This window comes from Branchiostoma lanceolatum, chromosome 13 (genome assembly GCF_035083965.1).
Source record: "Branchiostoma lanceolatum isolate klBraLanc5 chromosome 13, klBraLanc5.hap2, whole genome shotgun sequence".
Classification (NCBI taxonomy): Eukaryota; Metazoa; Chordata; class Leptocardii; order Amphioxiformes; family Branchiostomatidae; genus Branchiostoma; species Branchiostoma lanceolatum.
In genome coordinates, this window is record NC_089734.1 from 7,417,337 (window position 1) to 7,434,304 (window position 16,968).

Consider the following 16,968-nt stretch of genomic DNA (forward strand, 5'->3'; position numbering starts at 1 on the left):
GATCTCGCATTGTTTGAACAGGTTTGCTTATCAAAGATACAAAAAAAAATTACAACATTTTTCTAAAACTTATATCCTCTATTTGTCAAAAGTTCAACACTGGCCGACCAGACAGCACGTAAAGCTAAGTTCATCTTGGAACACGCGCGAGATGTTGCTTTCAGATAAAAAAAAGATTTTAACAAAGATGTATAATTCATTCCTACATAATATGTCTCGCAGCGTCTATGAAAGAGCGCGTAACCAGGAAATGTTAGGTACCACATCAATTGTCTATTGACGTCAGTATGACGTCACTGGCTGTATGATGTATAAACTTCACACGAGTAAAAACGTGAAAACGCTTTGATGAAAACCTTTGAAATGGCACGTGGGTTCTGCAATGGCAGGAGCTCTTTTGTATGTGAAATATACAGACGAAGCCACTTAATTGCACCTCGGATAAACGCACCTTCCATTTAATTGCACCGAATCCCAATATCCAATAACGGTTCCCATTCACTGCATTGTTAGTGACTCCGCATATCTGCACCACTCATGCTCACCAATGCCGGATAACTGCACCAATTTTTTTCAAAAATCCTCGACAAGTTAACTGAAAAGGTGCGCTAAAATCGGCAAACGCGGTACAAATGAGCCGATACCTGCCGGTGTAGAGGCTCAATACCGCCAATATGTTTAAAACTGTTTTGAGTAGCAAAAGAAGGCGGTCTCCATTGACAGTTACGTTGATAGGAATCGTATGGGAGGTCCCGGGCAGGTCACCCGTAATCAGTAACCAAGTTTTAGTTTCAATTCTAAGTTTCATGGCGGTAACGTTACATGATTTACCTAAATCGACAACGGCACTCTATGTAATGTAACACAGAAACTGTTATCCCATGAGTGGCATGGCGATGTTTCAGAATTCCTCCCATTGCATGGAAAAATGAAAGAATGCAAAATCAAAACAGGTTCGTAGTCATTTCTTTATTTTCAGCAAAGGGTCAATAAATAAAGTTAATAGCTGAATAATTTCGTCTGTTTTCTTTGTGCTAGTGTTTCTGACTAACAATACACCCCCTCGCCCATGGTGGTGCGGTCCAGCTGGGCATTTCGCATAATTGCACCAGCCGGATAATTGCACCAAAAACGCTGACAAATGGGTGGTGCAGTTAAGCGGATTCTACTGGTGTGCTACCATAGACCTCGACGAGTTAAAGAGCACTGTTGAATGTGAAGGCTTTACAACCAAATAGCTACCAACTCTATGAAGCATTCTTAACCTAAATGAGAACTAACTGTAGATTTATAGCATTAAATTTGAAAATATGGATGACATCCGCGCGTGCATCAATTTTCATCCTTTTCCCCAAAAAAGGTTTCGACCTTACCGTAAATTGTTCAGAGCAGCAACAAAATGATTAAATATATTTTGTAAACTGCTAACAAATAATATAGGGAAACGATGCTGATGTGGTAGAATGCCAAATTCAATTCCAAAGTCAAAACTCTCAAAGAAGGGGATGTGAAGAATTGAAAATGAAAAAAAGAATATTTTATTCGCCTTACCATCATCCATGAACGAAAATGACATATTAAGTGGTTAAATTATATGTGAGTAACGTTGAATAATAATACAACGCGCTTGAAAACCATCGTGTATGTTATTGCGAGTGTTTAAAAACATTACAACATAAATGTATCTCTGAAAGAGAGACACCCATAGATGGCCTAAGCCACTATGAGCCCCCTTTCCCCGCAGCTATATTGTCCCCGAATCTTGCTTTCCAGAAGGAGAAATTATTTCTCCAATGTTAGAATTGCTGATGCCATTCTTTCACTTCTTTTAATTCAAACACATCGCATGTTTTTCTTTTATTGTTACATAAATAATATCATAGTTGAGATACCTGTTTTATTAGTTTTCGTGGGGAATTCACTTACCATGCTTTACAGCAAGCAGCACACATTACTGAAATAGTAGCTGCCAAGCAATTCACTCACTCATCTTCGCTTGCTTCCGGTGGGAACATGGCGCCTAAACAATTCACCATATAATACAAACCATGGGCTATGCCATACACCATGTAATATAAAACATAGCCAATGCTATACACCATGTAGTACACAAGGTGCAAAAGTGTCCAAAAGAAGATCACAATACAAGCTAGTATTATTTGCCAGTTCATCAAAACAATGGCGACCAACAGCGGAACTGGGGTGCGTGCAAAAATGGAACTAAAAACATAAGTTAAAAACATGGCCGCCCAAATGACGATTGCGACGCCTGTAGGACCGTTCCAGAGTCCAGCCCAGACGTTTTGTTTCCATGTTTGGTTAGAGATTTCCTTCCACATCGACTTGTACTCGCGAGGTTTTCGCTGCCGTTCGTCTGTGTCCTGCTGGGTGGCGCTGCTATGCGAATCCGACAGGTCCTGTCGTTCGTTGTCATATAAAACCTTCAACGACAAAATAAGAAAAAAAAGATATCTAAAACAGCAGTCATCATAACTTGAACGGTTGAAAACAAACAAAAAAATTGTTTCTTTTGGCAAATTCTGATCTCAAGTATCAAAATAAAGCTTTACCGCACGACTAGTATACACTGTATCACTTAGCATGCTTTCATCCAAGAAGACATTTTTACCATGTACAGCAATAGAACAAAAACGACATCTAGCGATTGCTGATCCTCTACTCGAGTTGTATGTTTTGTATTCCTTACCTGATATATAATCTCGTAAACCCACATCTTGTTGGTCAGAAGGAAGATGAGGGTTTGAAAGACAGGAAACAGTATTCCTGCTGCGATAATCACGCCACTGGAAAGAGAATTTCAAAGTTTCTATATTTTTTTTTCAGATATTGACAAAGCACTTCATTTTGCACTTGTTCAATGTCAGTGTTAGAAAGTTAACCCGTGGATGCGCAAGTACAAGTACAGGTATAAGTATAGGAATTTGATGCAAAGTTACCTCCATAATGTGACCGTGTACTCTTCGTTCGGGTTTTCCATGTGAATGACGTAACCCAACTGGGCCATTATCAGTACGAAGAGGAGCATGTTCTGGAGCTGTTGACCAATCAGGCTCGCCAGGACATCTCCACTCCACCAGGCGTAACAGTGTCCGTTACAGGTACGGCGGTTGGCGGTGCTGTTGGGAAAGAGGGAGGGGGGTGTATTGTAATGCTAGGGACACATGCATTTCCAACCGTCGCCCTGCCGGACAGTTTTCGGGAACGAAAAGTATGATATAATTATAAGAGACAACAAAACACACGGGACGTAGAAAAAAAATACTCATTAGCATAATCTGTGCACGCTTTGATTTTTCGTCCCCGCAAACAACCCGGTCTAGTCTTAGTGTTAGGAACTAAGATATGCAGTGTTAGGGTATACATTTCCAAATCGGGCTCCGATTTGGAAATGTTAACCCGAACACTAGAAATCTTAGTCCGAGTCTTATGCCAGCCAAACGAGCTATACTATAATTACAGTCATACTTAGCATTGAGCAAGACGCTTGTCGGGGTTCTCAACAAGTTCAAACCATATGAATCAGATTGAAGAGAAGCATATTTCTACCTCAGTCTCATTCAATACAAAGTGTTAACTATGGCTAACCCTTTGTAATAGCCTTCGGCTCGTTGGGTATCCCTGGCTGTACTTTTTGCAGCCAAATAGATAAATCAAATCAATACAAAGTGACCAAGAAACAAATAGATGGTGTCAGAAGTGGGATACAGACCCACGCCCTCATTCAGACATTTTCAAAGTACATTTTTGTACCTTTCGAACTCCTTCTGGATGGTTTGTTTGATACACACGAGGACGTAGATGCGCACTACGTACGTCTGGGTCAGCTCAAGGACGAACAGGAGAAACAAGATGGCGCCCAAAATGGATTCAATTGGTGTCTGAAAAAAAAACACAATTGCACAAGTTTCTAGTAATCTCACATTGATAGAACATAGCGTTATAGGTGTAGGTGGTGCTTCACAGACTTTCCGATTTGTGCAACAGTGTCAATTGATATCAATGATTCATAAACCTTTTTATTTTTTTCAGATTAAAACTTTACACATCACAGACCTTATGAGCAATTTACAGCATCAAACAAATTGTGCCCTATAGTGTAAAGGTGTCCCCAATCCACTAGACGGCGATCGCGCTGCCAAATCACTGCGACCTAAATTGAATTTGTGTAACCTTTGACATCATAATTGGACCATCGTGCGAAATGTTAAAGAATGACCGAAAAAATAATGAAACGCACAAAGCGTAAACAAGATTATTTAATCTTTGAAATTCATTGAGCGCTCTGTCAAAGTCTTGGTTGCAGGGCGGTCACAGCGAGGTCACCGCCCTTGTGCAATGGTGGTATAACATAAAGATAATGCCACCAGTCAAACTATTAACGGTCAAACCAGATTAAACCATTCATTAGATACTATTTCTTACAACAGACACTTACCTGCAAAAGGTATTGTTTCTCCACGACAAACTCGTACAGATCGACTATGACGATTGGATAGAGCAAGAACTCGAGGAAGAAGGTTTTGATGATTTCCCAGTCCCCTCTGCCACCAGCCAACTTGTTCAACCTTTGTGAAATATATTAGCACATATGAAAAGCATAATAATGTAGATATCAATGTTGTTTTGAGGTAGGCATAACTGTACGTACAGTATTCTGTGTTATCAGGTTTCATCAGTACAATATTCGATCATGTATATCATACACAGTGGCCCAGCCTACATAGATGAAGGTCTGTTACTACATGGACAATTTTGTTTGATTTACAGATTTCAAACTTGGTATTGGTCACTGAAAATACTGATTTTTAACCATACTCATCATATAATTTAATTTACAGCATATCTTTCTAAAAGGAGTGAAGGTGTCAAAGTGCAAAGGGTAAAAGGGAAACACTATCAATATAATCAATATATAATCAATATGATTGATATATCAAAGTTTAAGGAGGCGGTGCTCCTGCACCTCAGAGGACAATAAAAGCGTAGCGCACTCCCCTGGGCGCTTTACCCCAACAAGAAGGGTGTTGCCCAGTAACAAATCAAGATCAATATAATAATCATAATCTTTATTGTATATTCATGCACATATGATAAGACATGGTCTAATTAATGTAAAATATAAAGCATTGGACACTGAAATACTACATTGAAACACATAAGACATAATAACATAATAATACTTCACCTTCTTTCCCTCTGGCATTTCCCGCGGCTCTGCCCTATCTCGAGTGTGTATGTCCCCACGATGATCACCAGCTCCAACACAGCGAATGCCGTGGCAGTTTTGTCGAACAGTTGTGGTGTATTGTTGGGGTCACCGTAAGCGTTATGGATGGTATAGACAAAGTTCATGAGAAACAGACTGTTTGCTACCACGGCAAACACAGCCCTGAGGAGGGTGCCCAGGACTTTACCTGTCTTTTCGATGACTTGGTTTTTAGCATTGGAGAAGGATTTGTAGTTTTCTCGGATTGACCTCTGCTGTACCTAAAAGGGAAAGCAGGGATATCATATTAGAACAGTGAATGCAGCAGTATATACTTTGCAAGTTATCGAATATTGGTACTAGATTATAATGAAATCTTATTAGAATGGAGGAGCGGTGTTTAGTATAAGCAATATACATTTCCCCTCCTCCTGCATCGTTTTTTTAATCGTTTACCGTATCATGCAATTTTTTGTTGTGCAAATAATTGAACAAACAAACTAACAAACTAGCAAACAAACAAACAAGTTTATTTTTCAATGTTATCTATCGCAAATGTTTTTTTTTTTATTGACGTAATTAGGTATCGGACTATACTTCGGTATGGTGGCACGTTTCTGTAAGTGATACTCGCAGTTTGCCAGTTATAGCTTTACATGAGTATCAATACAATGCCTAAACTTGTGCCTGGTATTAGATCATGCACCAGTCTACAAACTGTACTACCATACTTACTTGCGTAGGTCGGACGAATGTAGGAATGTCAGCAAACTCGATGGCTGATGGCGCTTCAAGAGCGATCCCCTGACCCTGTGTAAGAAATACATCACGTTTTACAATACTATCAGCAGGTGTCATAGCATATAGCCTGGATAGGTTACATGGAAGCCATGGTTAAAGCTATAAATCACAACATGTTAGGGAATCTCTAAAGTCATTTGACACTGACCTGTGCACCTTGAGACAAGCCGGCAGAACGTTGTTCTGTCAAAGACGGTCCCTGAGGCAGAAGAATATATCCGTTTAGAACAACTGATGAATGTTATGTCACATTTTATTTCAAATTTGTATAATTGTGAGTATATAATGGTGTTTTCAGGTGAAGGGAGTTCAGCCTAGTACTGAAAGTCACACGCAGCAAAGTGTAAGGATGCTGAAATGTTTTGTACGTATAGTCTCGTTGTTTGACGACGGTTTCATACAGGAGCTTGGAAATGTTTGGATCCAAATCTAAACCACTGCTACGATCTTCCAACAATGACTTCGTGCACTCAACAGTGGTGTTGTGAACTATTCTCCATTCACAGTCGTTTAGACCACTGTACTTCTGTGGGACCTCGGTACACCACACCATTCTCCATTCACAATCGTGTGGACCACTTCTGTGGGCCCTCAGTACAAACTATGGCGTTGGGAATTATCTCTAGACACAATAGCACCTTACCCTATACTAAAGTACATGTGTGATAGGAGTACTTACCACGGGGATGGAAACGTCAGGTTGTACTTTGTTGTGTTTCTTGATGGACATCGTGACAAACCGAGGAGGGTCATGGAACGGTTCTTCCTCTGCTTGCCCCTCTTCAGTATCGGCTTTTGAATCCATGGCAGGCGATTTCTCGCCATTTAAGGCTTAAGACTGGAAAACTCCCGTTTCAAGCACAGCTAATCCATTCCAAAACAGCTTAATCCTAGTTCAAAGTTCATACGTTTATACAATGATTACCATTTCGCAGTTGAAGTTAGGGAAGGAACATGGCTGATCAGCAACACTAAGTACCCCTGTTAAAATGGAATATACACTGGGAAATACTGCACATGCAGTATGCAACGACAAGTTTGTTATGTTCACAGAAGTTGGATCCATGACAACTTTTTGTACCGACTACAACATAGCACTGCCTCCCGTAGAAGCAATCTATCGCCTTTGTGCTTCAATAGTCGTCAAGTTGTGTGCCACAACCTTTTGAAGAAAGCAGGAATCCCCGTTACAAATCGGTTGTTGATTGTATCATGTTGTTTGCTCATGCTACAGTTCACACGGCCGTGCCTAGATACCTTTTTGTTAGACGAGTATTGTGAAAAGTGGTCTACGAGGACTTTTGTACCAACGTACTTTGCATTGTTGGAACATTCTCGGTCAGTGAGATTTTTCGTCTCCAACCTGTACGACCTAAAATACATTACTTAAGTGGCATGTGGATCAAGACGTGGTGAATAATAGTGATTCTTAAACGTTAAAAGTACAGACGAGGATAATTTTTGATGGCATGACCTTTATTGATTAACATATTCATCAATTCAGTTCATGACAAAAGTGTAGGTAGTCCTGAAAGCAGCAAAAAATATAGAAGGATTCTGTATCTGTATCTGTATCTATATAGCCGGTATAACCGCCATTCGGCGTAACACACCAGCTTCGCAGGCACGCGGCGCGGCAGCAGCTGGTTATACTACACCGAACGACCTGTCACGTCTAACCTTCGCATATCTAACTGCATGCATTGTTTAAAGCTATCTAATGAGGATGCTTCCACTGTACTTGGTTGTAACGAGTTCCACTCTACGATCGTTCTAGGAAAATACGAATTTTTAAACACATCAATCCTAGGTTGAAAAGTCTGATACTTAAAGACATGGCTATTTCTTGTCCTTTTCTGAGCTGGTATTAGATGCTTGATTGTTTTTCTTATGATGTATTATTTAATAATTTAAGTTACTTTGCCTCAAACTACTGTTCATTTGATCGATGAATGACTTACCATGTACCAGTGATGAACAATATTAGGTTATCCTTTAACTAGGAATTAACGCTGTGTATAGTCAAGTTCTATATCATGTATTTCATGCAAAAGCCTAAGGTTTAATCTTGTAATGATGGTTATAACTGCAATATAACGCCCATCATTGCGTAGGTAAACCTAGTACTAAAGTAGCTAAATCCTCGAACTAGTTAGGTAAATGTCCGTCTCCAACTTTGGTTAAATCAAATGCTGTCATATTTTCCTTCCTTCCGGCATGGGCTTATGACAAGCACGGCACCGTCCTGAGGGGAATAGAAAGGTGAAATTCATAGTCAATATGAGTACATAGTGGACGTTTATTATAGAATAGATAAGGAGATATTAGACCGGAAGTATCGCTGCAGTATCTTGAAAAGTCGCTAGGAGGTCCAAAATTTATGCATTTTGATGTCTCATCAAGACAAACCCACATATCAAATATCCATACAGTCCGTCAAGGCCTTCTGGAGTTAAGTTAGGCTGGTACGAACTCGATACATACATACATACATACATACATACATACATACATACATACATACATACATACACACACGCATACAAACGCTACCGAAAACATAACCTTCTTGGCGAAGGTAAAAAGAATGTACAGTGCGGATGGTCCTTTGTATCTACCATAGCGTTAAATGACTTTTAAAAATGAAAAAAATGGTTAATTAAATCACAACAGTACTACAGAAGACACAAAATTGCCTGCATGATATTTCGATACATGTACAGATAATACTGTTCAGCCCAACCACCAAATAGGGCGTATACATAAGTGTAAAAGGAGAAGTTGAACATGACCATGTCACAGACTGACCTTGACGAGTACAGGTAGATCCTTCCAGAACTCGACATTTGGGATCCGCTCGGCTCCAGACGCCTTCTTCACCAGAGACATGAAGAGAACCCCGCCCACCAGGTACACCACCAGCACTACCACCAGTCTGTACAAATATGAATGACTGGTTTATTTCCGTTATAACACAATAAAACCATACAATCATGCCATTGCATCTATCTATAAAAGCGCGCTGAATTAGGGTTTGGTTTACAATTACAGAACTTCTTATGTTCACACAAGCAAACGAGCTCATGAAAATATACAAGAATCATGAAAATCAACGCATCCCGTCTCGACTTATCCTGTTTCAAAGTCTGCGACTGAAACATCACCTGCAGTTCCTGAGAAAGCTGCTAGAAGGCCCAAACTTATATCACATCTTCCGACCACAAGCGCTATATACCAACCAAAAATCGTAACCAGCGTCCAGAACATGAGATATCAAAACCGAAAGTTACACAGCAGTACCACAGAAAGTCGCTAGGCCAGAGAAAACAAGACTGTAGTGCTTACATGATGACGAAAATCCAGCCGCCACTAATCCCAGAACTGCCGCAGCTACCCGATGATCCTGGGCATGCGCAGGGGCTCTTCAGCTCAAATTTCTTCAAAGAAGATGGGTAAACGTCACATGATATGCATATACGAGACTATACTTCCATACATACTGTTATAATGGCTAGTATAGCTATGGTGCTAGTATGTGTTGATATGTTGACTCATATATATAGTTCGTAGAAAAGTTATCATGTGATGTATCACCAAATACAGAGATATCAGATGGAACTATTACTAGTACACTAGCCATAAACCAGGAACAGTACATGACAAACTCCTTTGACTAAGATATACCATTCTGCAATTTTCATGTTACATGTATCTATATCTGACATTTTGTATAACTGTAACCGTACTTTATGAATCGTGATAAGATGATACGTACGTAGACACTGGCACTTGTATCTTCCCCCAGCACGGTGAACTGCGTTGCGCCTGACGTACAGGTAAGGGCGATCACAGATTGTCTGAGGGGAAAGTCAAGTTACTGTAACGTTACGTTGGCAAAAACTTAATCTTATCTGTCAGCGGTGATTTCATGTCTTTTACGTGTCTTCATTGGACAGTTGCGGAAACAGTTGTCGTGATCACACAATAAACAAAATAGTGTTTGCATAGCAGTCAATTTTGTGTAGGTGAATCACTCAATTGTGGTCCCTAAAATCATTATCATGATCATTAAGACCGCTACATCTAGCTATCAGATTCTCTTATAGCCAGGTGAGAGAGGAATTCATATGATCATAGGTATGTGGCTTGGCCCATCACACATCAAACCTTGCCTGTTATCAGGAGCCGGCCCTGTATAGCCGAGTGTCACGGTAGTGTTGTCGCCTGCAAACGCGGCAGAGTCCTGCGAGCCCAGGCTGTATGTCGTCTGTCCGTCGGTACTTTTCTGACATACCTGTGGGGGGGGGGTAGTTTAGAGGCTCTAGTATATGTTTATTACATATACATGCCCGAAGGCTAATTGCATGTAAAATAGATACATACTCAACTGTCATCATTGTGACAGACTAGGACCTGTCATGGATATAACAATCACAGCGATAAATGCAATCATTGTATTAAGAACTTGTTCCTACAGTATACTAAATTCGGAAATATGTATATATATATCGAGCTACATTTTGTAGTTTGTTGGGTTTGACTTCTAATAAATAATTGGTTTCTTTCATCAACAAGAGATGAAATTACTTTAGTCTTCCAGTGTATTGGATGGTAAGTATATGTACTACGCATAATTGCTGTGCAATAAAGTTATTACTATTAGAAAAAGATTACAAAGAAAATCTTCTGTTAGCATATTGTACTCTGTATTTGGATGTTGAAATTATTATTTTAACATAACCAGAACGTTCTGATTTGCCAGCATGTCGCCAACTTGTCACCTACCTTCAAGGTTTAATGCAGTTCTACTAGTTGCCGCATAGCGGCGTTGCAGAAAATTGCAATCCCAAGTGCATTACGTTTCAGCGAGTGTTCCTTTCACAAAGAAAAAGTTAATTATTGTTGATTTTCAGGACACAACCCCACTTACCGCAACATCGGTGCAGGAGCCTTCTCCAGTAAACGGTTTGCACGGATTCCACGAATACAAGAAGTCATCTGGAAACTGGGTTGCTTTCAGGTCTTTGTAGCTACAGGAAAGAAAAGCACAAGTCAGCCAAAGGAACCTTTCAAATATCTTGGACATGAACTTAACAAATCTCATTGATTCGGCATCATACTAGCTTATACCTCAGAAGTAGTCTGTTTAAGAATTTTAAAATAAGGCTGAGAGGATGTGATCAAAGAAAATTGTATACATCCAACAGCGACAAAAAGAAATGGCCAACGTCATACCACACGTAAACATTCAATTTCAGAGTCAAAGTTCACTATATTTCTTCTGAAGAGGAGGGGCAAGTTGGTGCCATTCTGGTTAATGACATTCCGTGGCTGCTACAGCAAACATAACTTCATTTGTCTCTATAATCCATAATTTGTTCAGTTAAAAACGTTGATCTGTTATTATACTACATGGTTTTAACTCTCATAAACAATCGAAGATGTCATCTCAATACAGCTTATAACATGATACTTACAGAGGGTTCCCAGAGCCCAGCGGTGATAGGTCTATAACGCCGGTTGGAAGTCGACACGAGCAGCTGTTAATCTTCTGACATTGCGAGGACACGATATTTGGTCCGACAAGTAGTACGAACAATAGGGAGAGATGGAATCCCTTCCATATCAAGCCGCCAAGTTTCATGGTGTCCCAACAACTAAGCCACACCGTCTGGTATCTTAAACAAATATGTCTTACCCCCCTATCCACCCGCAGCTGGATTGCAATCTATCAGTGATAAATTGCGGCTTAGGTCCAGTCGAAGAACTGCTTGGTGCCCAGAAAGGTGTTGTGTTTGCTCCGCTAAGCCTCTTGGGTAATGTTGAACAACTCTCACAAGAACAACACGTGAGGCATGGTGCTATCAAGGGTCATGTTTGTCCCTGAGTTAGTCATTAACGTCATTGTGTAGTATCTGCACCGCACTCTATAGGTTATAGCACAATCTACAGTTTAACCTACAACTGTTAACTTCTTTTGCTCCTCTTTATGATTACACAAGCAACGGTATATCAGTAACAATTTCGGGACGAGCACATATGTTTATTGCCATGCAATGTGCTGATGAAATTCTGAACGCAAACGTACGAAATATGCAGCAATTATGAAATACATACATTTGTCATGCAGTACGTTTCTGAAATATTGGCGATTGCCCTTTTATTCCATCTATCTAGTGTGCTTGTTTTGACTGCAAGTGAAGTGTTACAACGAAACGTGCGATTTTCAAGTTAATCAACATTTAGTTGCGTCAAAAGTTGCTGTAGCTTGAAGACTTGGAGCACGGGCTAATTAAGAGTTTTCCACCATCCTGCAACAGAACAAACAATAGATTTTATAAATATGTATCAAAAGCTTATAAAAGATCCATGGCCAAATGTAACCTTTATAAAATTTACTATAAAACTTAACTATAGATCCAATGTTACCTACATTGAAAACAAAACAAAAGATATTTCCCATGTCAATTTTCGCTCTCATTTCAGATCTCTTGTATTTTTTCCACTTGCATTTCTTTGTCTTCCTGTTTTATCATCAGCAAATAAACGTTTTCTACATAGGTGCTTACTTTGACTAAAGCCGGTAGATCTCTCCAGAACCCGATGTTTGGTATCCTCTCTATTCCTGTGGCGTTTTTGACGAGCGACATGTACAGCATACCGGCAATCAGGTACACAGATACTGTCACGATAAATCTGAAAAACAACAATACCTTTATTTAGCATCTCTTTTGCAATTGATTTTCACTTTCCCTTGTTTAATATCATAGATTCTATACACAGTATGAAGACTCAGTAAAAGATGATATATTTCATGAGTCAAACATCCTCAGACAGCACTGTATTACAAAAACTCTTCAATTCATATACACTTGTCTCAAGAAGAGGCAAGAGACGTGTAAAGGATAGATTAAGTGGTCCTGAACCAACATAGGATTTGCTATCAAAACCTGTAAAAACAAATGCTTCATATAAGTTATTTAAGCTAAAGTCTATGATATGACGATGACAAAAATGTTATGTTCACTCACATGATGATGAATACTGTTCCTCCCCTGAGTCCAGATCCTGCATTCACACAAGTGGCGGTAGCACCTGGGCATGCGCACGGACTTCGGAGTTCGAACCCCTAATCAAGGAGAAAAAAGTCACGTTAACGGTCAACATAGGGGGAATGTACAATATAGAAACCGGAAAATAAAAGCACGGACGACGCAAAGCTACTGGCCACGTCTGTGAAAACTTACGTAAGTGCTTCCGACTGTTTGATCCTCTCCAATAACGGTGAACGTTGTAGGAGTTGTGGTGCATGTCAACGTCACAAGTAACGTCCTGGAAAATGTGCAAACAATGTATGCTTTTATATAACCCTATCAAACTGCTACTCTGCCATACAAACCTTTTTTACTACAGATGTAACACTTGTTTACCTTCCATATGGATTAAATCCGAGTCTGCTCTTTACCCTACAGCCTAGAGTAAAAACGGTAAGCAAAAAACATTTCTACAAAAGGACTAACTAACAGTAAGATAAGCAGTGTTATACATTTGTACTGTGAAGCTTTTGTGTATGTGTAAAATTGCCAGCCAATCATCATACATGATGGAACGTAACCAGGTAAAAATACACTAGTTGAGTTCCACTAGACATCACAAATGCATATTTTAGATACAAGAATACGTATTGCGTATCATGACAAAGGAACTATTAACTACATGTATACGTTACCTCACACCACTCGAGTATGCTAACAAAACCGTCCCGTCATCCGCCGATCCGAAGGTGGCGCTTTCCTGCGTCCCTAGGGCGTAGTTGTCCCCGCCATCTGGGTCCGACTGACAACCCTGCATGTGTAACAAAGATTACGTAATCGAGAAAACTTTGTGGTAGTCTATTTTGTTTGTTTGTTCTGCAGAACAGGTAATCGGACCAGTCATGAGCTGAATTGTCTCAAAGTCAAAACAAGCTGGCATTTAAATGCCTGACTCGCCATATAAACCACTATGGACAGTCGACTGCCTTCTTTAAAATCAATCTGTCCATTTTATTTTTGGTCTGCCTTACTATTTCAAATGTTTAATAAAAATTGAAGTTATACTTAGCTTGATGCTATTGAAAATGGTTTTTATTATTGTACATTAGTATAGATTTACTAGCAACACTGCGATATCCAATAAAGTCCTCTTGTATGTTGTATATTGAAGATCATTTGTTTGTCAAATTGCAGAAGATCTGCTGCTCACGTACCGCCACAGACACGCAGTCCCCGTCAGTAAAGGGTTGACAGGGGTTCCAGTCGTACACGTACTGGTCGGGCGGCTGGGTGGCCTTGTAACCTTTGTACCTAGCGAGATATAAATGCCATATTGTTCATAAAGCCGGCGTCACAATTCATGTGAGCGTCGGCCAACTTTGTAGATCGTCGAATTTCAAAATCGCCCGAGCGTCGACCGTATTTTCTAATGAAAATCTCGGGCGACTTCCGTCGAACACTAAAATTAAAATCTAAAAACCCCCCATGACATGGTACCATCTCTTGGACATGCACGAAGTCAGTATCGACTAACCTGTTAAAAGGCCGATATTCGGATAAACTTCTATTTCTAAAAATTGCCCGAAGCCCGCGCAATCGACAGGACGTCGGCCGTACTTCGGCCCAAAATGCACATTTGAAGCTCACCAACACGTCGGCCGAGCTGAAATTTTTATTTGTTACGGGGGCTTATGCAATATCGCAGGCTTTGAATCCCGGCGATACATCAGAAACAGATTTTATGCCTTTAGATACATTTGCACTTCTCTTTTTTTACTATCATTCATCATTATTAGAGAGAACATAGTCTAACGATTTACAACCAGTAAGACAATATGTCTTTCATCTGCTGAGTTCAATATTGACCCAAACACGCGGTGTAATTGTCACGTGTTTGTTTATAGAGTAAATATCTCACAGGTGAGAACTTACGTTTTAGAGGCGATGGAACGTTGGAACGAAACTCAGTGATACAAAATAACTAGATTAATGTTTTTTTTGGAGAGATCTGCCTGAATTTTGCTAATGAAAGTAGTTTATGCATATTTTTTATGTTGTAATCATTGCCACACGTTTACCTTGAAAGTTTACATACCGTTTCTTACACAGAGTTCAAAGTTGTATTCGCGATATGAACTTACCTTGGAGTACCGTCTGTTGATGCTAGAGGGGAGAGATCTATAACGCCTGAGCCGTCCGCCATGGAGCAGGAACACGAGTTGATGGTGTTACAGTCCACCGAGTTCGCCTCCCGAAACGTAGCGAGAAACATCACCGTTACCACAAGGATGGTCCGAAATCTTAACTTGAAATATTCTGAACGGACCATCGCTGTGTAATGAGTTGACACAAACATATTCAGGTTTTTTGGCCGCTGTGTTAATCAACAGGTGACACTACCGTAAGGGTGTCAGTCTGGTAATAATGAGGAATTCGACAATGTAGCAGGTATGTAAGGTTTGACCTTTGTCCTGTAGCTCGTGCTGACCGTAGGCAGGTACATTCACGTGTCGCGTAACAGTGGGTCACGTGTTCGTGATGTCCTGTTTGGACAATTAAGAGAACATATCTTCATATTTTGAATTTTCGATAACAGATATTTTTGTACCATGCATTTTTTTAAATATTGATTGGAATAAGTGGCAGTTTTTTTGTTTTACAGGATCATTACTATAAAGTCATATCAAGCATACAATAGGTGTTAGCCATGGATCTTCGAATTCAACTTAACATCTACATTACACGTTTCGAACTCCCATTTAAAAATAAGAAACTACTGTCTGGCACGTGATTCTTTAGAAGAGTTTCAGACGTTCAACGCTGGCATTATCTTAATAACTGTTGCGGTCATTTACCTCTGTTTACATAATGCTTTCTAGGCCAGTATGCTTAGCTATCTCAAATATTAGCGTTGTCGGATGTACTGTATACACAGAGCAAAACATTTCATCAGTAATATGTGCCTTGTGTGGCTGACCGCCAGGTAATAAAAATGATTAACCCTACACAGTTAGTTACATTCGTTTGGAAACAGAAGTATAGGCTCAGCTATTGTTAGAATTATAGAGTGATAAATCCTTTAAATTAAGCTATCATCTAATCGTTTAACCGCTGGAGGTGTTTCCCTAGAAGAGCAACTTTGCAATTCATCAAAAATGAGATAGAAATCAGGATAGCAGCATGGATGATGGTTTATTACAAATATCTGTAGCATCAACTTAGCTCGAAGATCATTGTTAACTTTGCAAAGGAGGTTATGTTTTCTTCAGCGTTCGTGTGTGTGTGTGTGTGTCCATCCTTCCGTCTGTGTACACGATAACTCAAGAATGCCTGAATGGATTGTTTTCATGTTAAGTATGTGGATAGGTCTTTGTAACACCTCGCTATAACTAGAGTTTGGGCCTCATAGCAACTTTCTAAGATACTGCAGTGGAACTTCCCTCATACTGACGATTTATCTTTATTACCTTCGCCGGGAATGTATGCATTCGCGGTAAGGTTATGTTATCGGTTACGCCAGCTGTAAAGTGGGTCCATATGTATGTCGAGATCATAAGTCGAGAGAACTTTGACGGATCTTGCTGATTTTTGGTAGGTAAGTGGCGGTCGTGGGAACGAAGGTCAAGTTCGAAAATGGTTAACCTGGCTTTTCCTAAAGTGCTCCAGTGGACTTTTTTTGTTAATGTGTTTGTATGTAGACAACATAACTCGACGTATTGATGATGGATCTGCATGATTTTTGGTGGGTACGTAGAGATTGTGAAAACGAAGCTCAAGTTTAAAAATGGGTCACCTGGCATTTTCCTGCGGTACTGCAGTGGGCTGTTTATGTATGCGTATTTGTTTGTTGACAGGATAACTCGAGAAGCTGTTGATGGTTCTGCATGATATTTAGTGAATAGGTAG

General features: G+C 39.9%; 3 protein-coding genes across 3 annotated transcripts; all 3 read right to left on the reverse strand.

Annotated features, from left to right (window-relative positions):
- Window positions 1-954: 954 nt before the first annotated feature.
- LOC136447920 (uncharacterized) lies at window positions 955-7,222 on the reverse strand. The gene is made up of 9 exons (XM_066447059.1): window positions 6,708-7,222; window positions 6,177-6,227; window positions 5,963-6,037; window positions 5,207-5,508; window positions 4,457-4,586; window positions 3,772-3,899; window positions 2,958-3,137; window positions 2,708-2,804; window positions 955-2,441 (listed from the first exon to the last, which is right to left on the reverse strand). The coding sequence occupies exons 1-9, from the start codon at window positions 6,831-6,833 to the stop codon at window positions 1,983-1,985; spliced, it is 1,548 nt and encodes a 515-aa protein (XP_066303156.1). The 5' UTR covers window positions 6,834-7,222; the 3' UTR covers window positions 955-1,982.
- Window positions 7,223-7,483: 261 nt separating this feature from the next.
- Window positions 7,484-11,723, reverse strand: LOC136447773 (cation-dependent mannose-6-phosphate receptor-like). The gene is made up of 7 exons (XM_066446817.1): window positions 11,506-11,723; window positions 10,959-11,058; window positions 10,201-10,322; window positions 9,804-9,885; window positions 9,374-9,465; window positions 8,837-8,963; window positions 7,484-8,273 (listed from the first exon to the last, which is right to left on the reverse strand). The coding sequence occupies exons 1-7, from the start codon at window positions 11,670-11,672 to the stop codon at window positions 8,214-8,216; spliced, it is 750 nt and encodes a 249-aa protein (XP_066302914.1). The 5' UTR covers window positions 11,673-11,723; the 3' UTR covers window positions 7,484-8,213.
- Window positions 11,724-11,882: 159 nt separating this feature from the next.
- On the reverse strand, window positions 11,883-15,468 carry LOC136447772 (cation-dependent mannose-6-phosphate receptor-like). The gene is made up of 7 exons (XM_066446816.1): window positions 15,204-15,468; window positions 14,277-14,373; window positions 13,758-13,873; window positions 13,276-13,360; window positions 13,060-13,157; window positions 12,598-12,724; window positions 11,883-12,339 (listed from the first exon to the last, which is right to left on the reverse strand). Exons 1-7 carry the CDS (start codon window positions 15,416-15,418, stop codon window positions 12,280-12,282), a joined length of 798 nt encoding a protein of 265 aa, XP_066302913.1. The 5' UTR covers window positions 15,419-15,468; the 3' UTR covers window positions 11,883-12,279.
- Between the last annotated feature and the right edge of the window lie 1,500 nt (window positions 15,469-16,968).